This window comes from Hyposmocoma kahamanoa, unplaced genomic scaffold (assembly GCF_003589595.1).
Source record: "Hyposmocoma kahamanoa isolate Upper Pololo Valley unplaced genomic scaffold, ASM358959v1 212, whole genome shotgun sequence".
Classification (NCBI taxonomy): Eukaryota; Metazoa; Arthropoda; class Insecta; order Lepidoptera; family Cosmopterigidae; genus Hyposmocoma; species Hyposmocoma kahamanoa.
Genome location: NW_020653733.1, coordinates 883,947 through 895,316, shown reverse-complemented (window position 1 = coordinate 895,316; position 11,370 = coordinate 883,947). Strand labels below are relative to the sequence as shown.

General features: G+C 37.4%; 1 protein-coding gene across 2 annotated transcripts in view; it reads left to right on the top strand.

The window, feature by feature from the left end:
• LOC113227661 overlaps positions 1–1,241 on the top strand; it is a 7,501-nt gene extending 6,260 nt beyond the window's left edge. For both annotated transcript variants that reach the window (XM_026460625.1, XM_026460624.1), the window contains exon 5: positions 928–1,241. In XM_026460625.1, coding sequence (XP_026316410.1) covers positions 928–1,181 — 254 coding nt within the window. In that variant the 3' untranslated portion in view covers positions 1,182–1,241. The remainder of the gene's footprint in view (positions 1–927) is intronic.
• The last annotated feature ends 10,129 nt before the right edge of the window (positions 1,242–11,370 follow it).

Genomic DNA, 11,370 nt, shown 5'->3' with positions numbered 1-11,370 from the left:
GAAAAATAGTTTCATTCCTATGTATAACAATCGCGAAAACCTAAGAACTCGATATGTACACCAGTACGGACTGGATGTTGCAAATAAAATCCGGCGGTTTGAAGACCTCAAGAACAAACGTGCGCGCGCAAAAGAGTCAACCGTGACCATAAGACCTGTAAAGGGCCCGAAACGTCGGTTTGTTTGAAAAAACAATTGTCCTTTTTAAAATAAATAAAATGTACAAGGACGACTAAACAAGCTTATTTGGTCACTGCACATTTCTAAGCCACGCGACGCGCCTGTGCATAGCAGTTGCAGAGCTTTAAAATGCAGAAATCTGGGCACTACCACTGAGCCCGTGACTCTGAGACATCAGTCACAAGTCCCATGTGCCTATACTTTCGCCAGCACGATCTCTTTAAAAGTAGGTAATATATATTTGATAAAATAAGAACACTATTTGTGAAAACTTCATCACAAAAGATATATCTACTAATTTGCGCAGTTTCAAGTGTTATTAGCATATTATGGACAAAGAAGATGGAGTACATGCTCCATAATACGCTAAACATATTACCTAAAACCTTACACAAGGTTTCTGTACACGGTTTTGGATAATGAATGAAAAAACAAAAGATGGAGAGTATACAATTAACCTGAAATCGACATGATCGAACATTGTCACCGGTTTCGACAACCACAATTGTATGAAAATAGAATATTAGCTTATAGTTGCTGATTGCTTGAATCTAACACAGAATTGCGTGACGCCTTACTGCACAGAGTTATTACCGTGGACGTAAGATCTGATGAATTAAGTTATGCAACAAAACTTGTTGTTTATTATGTTAGTAATTACAGTCTTGAGAGTTGTTAGTATTTTACAAGTAATGTAAATATAGTAATGTAAGTATGTAATTATAAGTAAACCAAATTATCTTGCAGAAGCCCGAGCTGAGGATGTTGAATCCGGGCGGAATGTAGAGTTTCACGAGTCCTATCTGAGCGCACACGAGGACTTGCAACAGCCCCAAAGCTTGGATGCACAGCTCCAAAGTTTGAGTACACGGAGGAAGGCGGTTCAGCACAATTCAGAGGCAGAGAAAGAAAAAGGACAAGAAGATGAAGATCTGGTCGCACTAGGACGGAATGCTTCCGTATACCTCAAGTCCATTAGAAGAATCTTCCAGGACATGTGAACTTTTTATTTCTTTAATGTAGTTGCCTTTAAAAGTCTTTAATATCCTTGTGTTTCATTCTGTCGTGTCACGAATATGTCCCATTATATTGCGGCGGCGTTTATGACATTTTGTAGTGCTTGGGGTTTCACGCAATGATGTCGTAGCTACGTTGTCGCACCAGCAACATATCGCGCCTCTCATGGAAGACTGGCATAAGTGAAGTTACGTCAAAAATGTTTATTGCTCCATTGGATACAGAAAAATATTACCTACATCCTCCCCAATTGTCATAATTCTGCCGACAATGTTAATCGATAGATTTACAAGAATAATAATTGGAGAGGATGTAGGTTATATTTTTCTGTATCCAATGGAGCAATGAACATTTTTGACGTGATTTCACTTATGCCATTTTTCCATGAGGAGTGCGATATCAAAATGCTTTTGATCCCAATGTCTTAACTGAGATACAAATTCAATTTCGTTTTCTCAAACATGCTCGGAAATATTAGCATTGCTTTCAAAATACGAACACGAAAAGTTTGTTATTTAGCTGCCGTTCACGAACTGAAACTCGGTTACGTGACAAATGGTCAAATATCCTTTTTAAATAGCAAAAGATAGAGCACAAAATTCTCTTTTAACTTATCGGACTTACCCTAACGATGCATAGTTGAAATATAATTAAACAATTTAAATATTCTAAAACTGAGTTATGGTTTCTTTATGATATCTTAAAAAAATATTTGGTCACTTAACCGCCTTTTAGCGGACGGCTAGGAAATGCGCGACGTTTTCCCAGCCAAGGCCTGCAAATTATGTAAGAAAATCCATTACTGTTTGATGCTCTATAATGAATGATGTAAAAAGGCATTGACTTACAAATAAATGGACGACGGGTCTAATACGAGGCGTGAAAAGGCATATTGTAGGCAGGCAGGGTGGAGGTGGCTAGTGCAGCGAGGGTTTCATCGCTGCACTAGGTTCCTTCGCGTTTGGATACCACTTTCCACTTAACATCAGGTGGAGTGTAGTCATTTGCCTGTCATGTATAAAAAAAAAAAATACAAAAACCACGAAAAAAATGTCCCAAGTCAACCTATTTAAACGTAGTGACATGTAAAGGAATATGAAAAAGCTTTTAAATTGTAATGTCATCGCAGTACTGTCTAATTTTGCTTGCTTCGCTGTCAGTCAAACAAACGAAGACTAAAGCGTGAATGACGCTCTGTATACGCTTTTAACGCCCTATAAGTTCGGACACTTTTTAGCGCGGACCCGACGTCCATATAATTGTAAGTCAATGTAAAAAGGCAAAAGAAAAACTCATGCAGTCAACTGCCCAGTGTTCGTAATTGCGAGAATTCGCGGTAGCAAATATCCCTTATATCTGAATAGACCTTTAATTTTCCATAGCGCGTCGTTGTGGCAGGATATAACCGCAATAAATAGGTGTTGTATTGATTTTGAAATATTTTAGGTTTGTCTTGCCACCGTAAAATACGCTCTACGCCTCTTTGTTTGCGCCAGCGCCAAATGGCTCGTGAAATGAGTTAATGAACCCGCTTACGAATGATTGATTGCGATACGATCAAGGTACCACAGAGCTATGAGTTCTTCCAGTCACAGTTTTTCTTTTACTATTTCTCATATTGGTTAGTTGCCGTTGACCTCTTTAATTGTCAGTCAGCTTTGTGAATGGTTTTCTGTATATAAGCCCATTTGGCTTATTCTAAACATGTCTAAGTCGAACCTAGTGTTGCTCTCAAGAAGAAATCCCGTATCAAGCTCAATAGTCACCTATGCGGTTCCACTTTGCAACACATGCAAGTTCTTGGGCTTTACTATAGACTCAAACTTAAGCCCATATTCAGTCTTTGTGCGAGAAACTTAGAGGTGCTGCGTACGCACTGCGGAAACTGCGTCCCCTTGTGTCCACTGCGGTGTTGAGGCAAATGTACTTTGCGTACTTCCACTCATTGATGTCCTATGGTATTACAATGTGGGGCAAATCAACTGAGTCCAAAAGGGTATCCGTTCTCCAGAAACGCGCACTACGAACCATAGTGGGTATAAAAGATAATCAGTCCTGTAGAAGCCTTTTTCGAAAGCACCACGTGATGAAAACGAATTCACAGTACAATCACGATGTAATTGTTTTTGTGTGTAAAAACATACATATTTACGAGCGATGCACAGGCGGAGGCCGGCTGTTACGTAATAATAATAATAATAATAATAAAGCTGAAACCGAGAAACGCCGGAAGTATCTCGACCTGGCGCACGAGATCACCGACATGTGGGATGTGGCTCCACTGAAATAATCCCAATTGTTTTGTCCGCAAATGGGTTAATTCCAGTCAGCCTTTCTAACAGTTTGAGGCGGTTGGATTTCTGTGGCGTGTCGCTTCCAGCACAAATGCAGAAGGCGGTCCTGCTCGATACGGCACGTATTGTTCGCCGATTCTTGGACCTGAGTCCCTGACCCCGGCCGACTGTGCCATTGCCGGGAAATACCATTTAAAACTCCTACTCCCATTTAAAAATTCAAAGTTAATCTTTTAGGCCTTGGGAGAGGCGAGAGTTTAAAATAAATACAATAATATTAATAATGTATTTATTTCTCTCCACAAACATAACAACTGAACATGGACAAAAGAAAGATAGACAAAAATAGTGTTTATATTATGTTTGCAAAAGACTGGCACCTAAACTAAGCATAAACTTGTAATATAGGATACCAGGTCTCTCACCACAGACAACTTACACTTTCTCTTTAAGTAATATAGGAATACTGAAACCCGTTGCTCATCGAACCGAACTCGCAACCAGGAAATCCGCGAGAAATCGGGCCCCGATTTTACGAACACCTACCCACAAGTCTAAAAAGGTTACAAATGCCTGAGTGTTTTGCTCCCGACTGAAAGACCTTTTATTGGATAATGAATTCTACAGTGTGGAGGAATTTCTTTTAAGAATTTATTTTACATTACATATTTTATTTTATATTAACATTAAAATTATTATTTACCTTAGTAATGATCATGTTATCCCTTGACATTATATTTCGAATTGTGATATTATGAAATTGATAATATGAAATAAAATAAAAAACTGAAAAATCAAATGAAAAACCCAGGAAACCTTCGGGAGAATTACACTGAAGATAGCTGTTACAATTTTGGGAAACCCAACATAAAATAGGAGCGTGAATATTATTTTTTTCATTTAAAACTAATTGCAGCAATTAATACCATATGGTGTGCCTGCTGAAGGAAAAATCACTTTCGATATTTTTTCGAGCATTGTTTATTTAATGTTAATGGCTGGTGATCCAAATATTATTAATAAGCCAACAGCTCGTATAAGTGATGTGAGACCTCAAATATTTTTCGATATTACATAATCTCAGTACAGAGTACTAAAAAAACCGACCTCAAAAGTACGTGGAATTATACTCAAAGTATATTGAGAGAAAAACGCCTTGAATTGGAGAAATAGCAAAATCAACCATTAAAGTATTTGCTCCTAAATTAAAGTTAGGCGCTATTTATAAAAATGAATCTTCATGCGTGAACAGCCACGTTTCGAGGTGGATGATTTTCTTCAAAATGAAATGGGACCACTATGGAAGTATCCCCTTTCCAACAAAAAAAGAATCATGAAAATCGGTTCACAAATACCGGAGTTATCGCGTAACATACATACAAAAAAAAGAAAAAAGAAAAAAAGAACATACAGTCGAATTGAGAATCTTCTCCTGTTTTGAAGTCGTTCAAAAAATACGAATTCAACTTGTTTTTAACTGATAATGAAAACAGAATAAAACGGTAACCTTCGCTCCATACAAAAAAATCACAAAGTTTGGCAAAATTTTATTTCTTTTATTTTTTGTGCACATCACACGTTTCCCGAGGGTTGTGAACCTTCTTCCGTGCAGGTCTCATCACGATGTTTTCCTTCATCCAAAAGCTTATGATAAATTTTAAATAAATCTCGCATATAAATTCCGAGAAACTCAAAGGTCAGATTCGACGGTGACGCCTCTGCTTGAGTGGTACGTGAAATCATCATTACGTTACGATTAATTTTTCTGAAAAAATCAATTTTCTTCGATTATTCTCTATAATTTCAATGAAATCTTCTCTCCCGTGTTCTGTAATAAATGCGTACGGGGACTATTAGCTTATTTTACAGCAAGAGAGCATATTTTTCACCTCACTAGCTCGGAAAGTCTTTCGCATTAGAAATCTACGGTTAATAACATTTTTTCCAAGCTAGCGGAAAAGGTTTTTGAAATTCAAACTTGACAATGGACAGTGGTGCACCTATCTTTTTCTTTCGATAAAAAAAAAACGTAATGACACGCTCAACTACTCGATTTGTCGTACATTATTTATGTAATATAAATCCTGGTGTATTTTATTCTTATTATTGTTTTCATTACTTTGACAACGATAACTAATTTTGTTTGAACTATAACAAATCTCTTTTTCTCTCATCTACCATTTTCCTCGCTACGAAAAGGTGAAAAGTTGTATGTTTCTCTCAGCAACAAAATTATTTTGCGTCTTGTGTCTTGAAACCCTCGCTACACTCAGGATTCTATCTTTGATAGTTTTAATCGTAAGAACCTTCGCTTGCTCACATTTCAATACAAGTACTCGCGTTCAACAACAACTACGCAGCCTTGCGTAACAAATAACTATTATTTCTAGAAGGCAATCTTTTATATATCGTGCAATAAAATTTTCCGCGTTTACTTCACATACACGTATAGCTTGCGTGCGTATAGAAGCAGACTACAAAAGATAACATTTTTCTTGGAGATCACGATATTACCACTTGGTTTTGACTAATATTAGGGTGGCTTAGTTGGTATAGCGTCTGGCACAGTATGCAAGAAGACGTCGGTTCGAATCCGACCGGATCGAAGGAATTTTTTCTGAGTGTTCGATCTTTGTATTAATAATTATAACAAACTAGTGGAGTAATTTCACAAAAAATAATTGAATATCAACTCAATAAAAATTTAATTAATACAGTGAATAGCGACATCTCTTGCCAGGACTGGTAGCTGTAAAGGTACTAACTGGGTGATAAATCTGTAATAGATTTCTCATAGATGGCGCTACGACTAAAAAGTCGTTGAAAGACCAAGTACAAAGACACGACGCAAGCACATAGAAAAATTCGTGAGGTCCGTTGGTTCGTTCCGTGGCTTAGTTGGTATAGCGTCCGGCACGGTATGCAAGAAGACGTCGGTTCGAATCCGACCGGATCGAAGGAATTTTTTCTGAGTGTTCGATCTTTGTATTAATAATAATAACTATTAAGGTTTTAAGCATCGTCATCGTCACTGCTAGCACAGATCTCCTCTTTTGGATGCTAGTTCAATCGGTCCCGTGCGAGTCTCACCCACAGTCTTCCGGCCACTACGAAGATATCGTCCGACCATCTAGCAGGTGATCAGCATCGAGGACGTCTCGCTGCTTGCTGTGTTTCGAATTCGGTCGGTCCGTGGGAAGCAAAGTGAATGTTAAAAAATGATTAATGTGTATAACTACAATCTTAAAACCCCTTAAGTAAAAAAAATATTTGCACAAATTAGCGAGGAAACACGCGGAGTGAAGTAATTCACGAGATTCAATTAGCAACGTGATTAATAGTAGCATTATTTTTAGGCACAGATGCTTAACCGAATTTTACTACTATTTTTTAGTGAAACGACTCTCATTTGAACGGGCTTGAGGTATCCGGCTAAGCAAATAAATAGTGGAATTTCTTAACGACATACCTTACTTGTACTTGGTACCTACATGAGTTCTGGGTCCACACGACATCGTCTTTTCAATACAATAAGTTGAAACGAGTATTTTGTTTCAGAATCCTTTGTCCACAATACCAAACGTGTCCAATGTTTCAACATTTTTTCAGTGATACCTAATGACGGGATGAACAAACCGTGCGGCTGGAGTGTGAAACGCCTGTCCGTAACTGTTACAGTGCTACTTAGAGCTTTTAATCATAAAGATTTGAGAGGCACTGCGACTGTACCCTGAGACGATGCAACCTCTTTCATGGTCTTTCCACCTTTTTATCACCATTTTCTCTGGTTCCTGGCCACTTACTTTTGAAATTTTGAATTGTTCGCTACTTCCATCAAAATTCTCGGAGAGGAAAGACCGTATCCTCAAATAACTGCTTATAATCAGCAATAATACGAATTCAGGCCCTGTTGGCGTAAGTCCGTTAGTCTTAAACAATATACCTATAAGTTCTAATTCGTAGGGAGTTTTTATATTATTGTAGGTATCTGTTTTTATACTTCGCTGTTTTTGTTATAGCCTTTACAAAACCTTGATTTTTATTGACTTTAGTTTTGTAGTATCCTTTCCAATCGCAAATATTATCAATTACATTATCGGCGCTATGAAAATTTGCTATTTACAATAAACGATGACGACTTGAGACCGCCGGCTATACCCCGAATTTCATTTTGTGAAGTGGTATATATTTATAATGAGAAGTAGAATGTCAACGCTGTTTTACCAATTGCGTTTTATTAATTAGGAATTGAATCCGTGGTTGGTAGAGCCGATCAAAATTTATTCATCAGCGCTCTAACGGTGAGTACTTGGATGGTAGAGCAGATTGAAACGTTTAGGGTGTGGTTAGGCGAGCGTAATCCAGTGACTTATAAAGTTCGTTTGTGCTACACGACGACGCAAAATTAGTTGTCTGCCAACTCGCGTAATTACCACCGAACTTCGGTCTCACTGTATGATTTGCTTGTGAGGGAAGGAAGGTGGAAGAAACATTTATTGGCATGTGGTAGTTTTCTACAAATTGATTTGGATGTTGACATACATTTTTAGATGAAACTGCCCAACAGCTTTACCTTTTCATATTGAATGGAAGTACGAGCTTCTTTTCCTTTTCTATGCTTCATAAATGTACATACATTATTTTTAATGGTTCCATTATAAAAAAGAGACAAAAACCCCGTACAAATGCTTCAAAGCATAAACTATGTTCGTCTCTCGTCCCAATCGAATTGTAGTCAAACGTAAACTTCGAAATTCTAAAACCGTGACTCACAAGTCATAAAATTGCGCTCGTGTGACCTCGCCCTTGCCTTGCATTACACAACAATGTAACACAGGAAATGGATTAAAATAGAAACACGCAGACATTAAAATGGGATTAAAAAAACACGGCCTAATGGACAGCAATCAACAGCTTGTGCGTGTTGCAACAAAGCAAGTAGGTAATTTTCCCCAAAAGCAAGGCACTGATATTCAGCCTCCACTTTCGACGGTAGCGCGTTGCAGTGCGTCAAGAACAAAAACAGTGTAAAGTTTGTGTAGTGCGGGCATGTATAACATCGCCGTAATAATTATGTATTTCCACGCCTACACCTTATGCACTCACTGCAACAAACCTTGGTGTGCTCTTAGATTGCAATTTGGCTTGGTCAAGTCAATCGAAAAGTCGATTTCTCTTAAGCGTCTCGGAAAGCAGCAGGGAATTCCACTCCGTAGCCGCGTCGGTCTCCCTACGTACCTATTTCTGCCGCCAAGCAGTTAACTGCGTTCCGGCTTCGAAGGGTAAGCGTGCTGGTGAAATTACAGGCACATGGGACTTGTCAACTTATGTCTCAGGGTGACGGGCGCCGTGGCGGTGCCCCTAAGGTTTTTGCGATCTAAAGCTCTGAGTGGCACTGCAACTGTTAGGGCTAGGCGTGTCGTTTACTGTCAGGCGAACGAGTTGATTTGCTCAGGGCCCTGATAGCGAAAGAGTCCTAATCTCGGGAACACAAAAGGTTGGGAAATGTACTTTGAACGTATTTGAAAGAAAGAAAGAAAATACATTTATTTGACACCACACAAGAAAAAAAAAACAAAACAAAAAAAATATTAAAAAACAAATACAAAAATATTTACACTTAAGATTTATTTATTTGTTGATATTTGTAGTTACTATAATTATTAATACAAAGATCGAACACTCAGAAAAAATTCCTTCGATCCGGTCGGATTCGAACCGACGTCTTCTTGCATACCGTGCCAGACGCTATACCAACTAAGCCACGGAACGAACCAACGGACCTCACGAATTTTTCTATGTGCTTGCGTCGTGTCTTTGTACTTGGTCTTTCAACGACTTTTTAGTCGTAGCGCCATCTATGAGAAATCTATTACAGATTTATCACCCAGTTAGTACCTTTACAGCTACCAGTCCTGGCGAGAGATGTCGCTATTCACTGTATTAATTAAATTTTTTGTGAAATTACTCCACTAGTTTGTTATAATTATTAATACAAAGATCGAACACTCAGAAAAAACACTCAGAAAAAATTCCTTCGATCCGGTCGGATTCGAACCGACGTCTTCTTGCATACCGTGTCAGACGTTACTATTAATTGAAACGACTTCCGTCAAATTAAAAGAAATCGGGGCGCGTCATTCGTTTTCGGTTTGACAAATTGCAAAAATCCACAAAACCTTGACATGTTCGACTTTTCAATACGTCCTAAGCATTACAATTTTCTATAAATCTGCAAAATTTTCTATTATTTGCTTCGCCGACTTGTTATTTTGCGAAGGGCGGCGCGCTCGTGCGATAACATGACCTAGAAGAAGGCTTTACGAAGGAGGCCTCTAAAATATATGTTCCCGAGGCCACTACTTACCTAAAGACGGTTCTTCACATCATTTTGACATGTTTTATTAACAAATGATAGAAGTGGCGCTTGGTACAATTAATTAGACCCTTCACGTGACAATATTTACTTTCAATTTTTAAATATATTTACGTAATCCAAATGAAAAGTTTCCCCTGATCACTGTTATGAATAATAAACCCCGAAAAAGGTTTTGACAACGTGAAGAGGGACATTACCACGGGCCAATACATTTCAACGTGATCGTGTACATTGTAGGGTTGTGTGCCTTTACAAAGTACACACTGCTTTCCGAAGAAAGAAAAGTAATAAGCTGCAAATTCTAAATTCGTAAATAAATATTTTTTAGGTTTTTCTCATAAAAAGTATAGTTAAAATATACATTTGATATTAATTTTTTTAAATTAAATTATATTATATTACCACAAGTATTATACAGAAACTTTCATTGTATTTTAATCAGCCGTTTTTAAAAATATATTTATTTTCTTTTTTAACTTAGTAAAAAAATATAAAAATATATAAAAATATATAAAAATGTTATATAAAAATGTTATATATGAAGGAGGAAGCTAATTTAAATGTAATTTTCAACACTTTACTCATGAATAGAACTAAAGGACACAATTGTATTCAGCTGTGCCTTTTTCTGTCATTATATTTTATATTGTAATTTAACTACATAATAAGGACACAGTTCCGTATATTACTAATGTAAATTCCTTTTTCACGTAATAAACATCAAATTTGACGTTTTATAGTAAAAAAATCTGATTATTGAAGTCAGTTACGCCTTTAGAGTTTGCTGTATGTTCAACAATTATTAAGATTTATTTCCAGAAAAAAAATTTGATTGGTCCATATTTCCTGATTCCTACTATGTATGCAACTCAATTTTGACAAAAATGTTAGCTGTACCCTTTTTCGCCCCGAGGGCAGCGCAGTATAGTCTCAAAAACAACGCGGTCATTTATTTATTTTACCGGCTGATCGCACACATTAGGATATCAAGGTAAGTGGAAGAGCCTAGGGGTCGTATTCTAGAACTCTACTCAATGCTCTAGTCAGAACTTGAGTATGATTCAAAGCACTAGAAATCATACTCAAGCCATTAGGGTAGTATTTCCAGTGGTTGAAATCATACTCAAGTCTGCTCAAATCCTGACTTGAGCATTGTGTAGAGTTCTGGAATACGACCCTTAGAGGTATTTATATTGCGTTAGAAAATTGTAGAGAAAAGACTTATAGCTAAATCCGAGTAACCACAAAGGTGTTGAAATTTAAGGAAAATGGGTACTTGCCAACATTTATATCTTTTCAACATTTTTTTTTCATTTATTTTCCAGGTACTGCCGCTTTGTCTATTTCTGCCGCAAAGCAGTAATGTAAGCATTACTGCGTTCCAGTTTTGAAGGGTCAGGGTGCTGGTGAAATTAAAGGCACATGGGACTTGTCAACTTATGTCTCAGAGTGGCTGGTGAAATAGCAGTGCCTCTCAGATCTTTGTGATTTAAAGTTAAC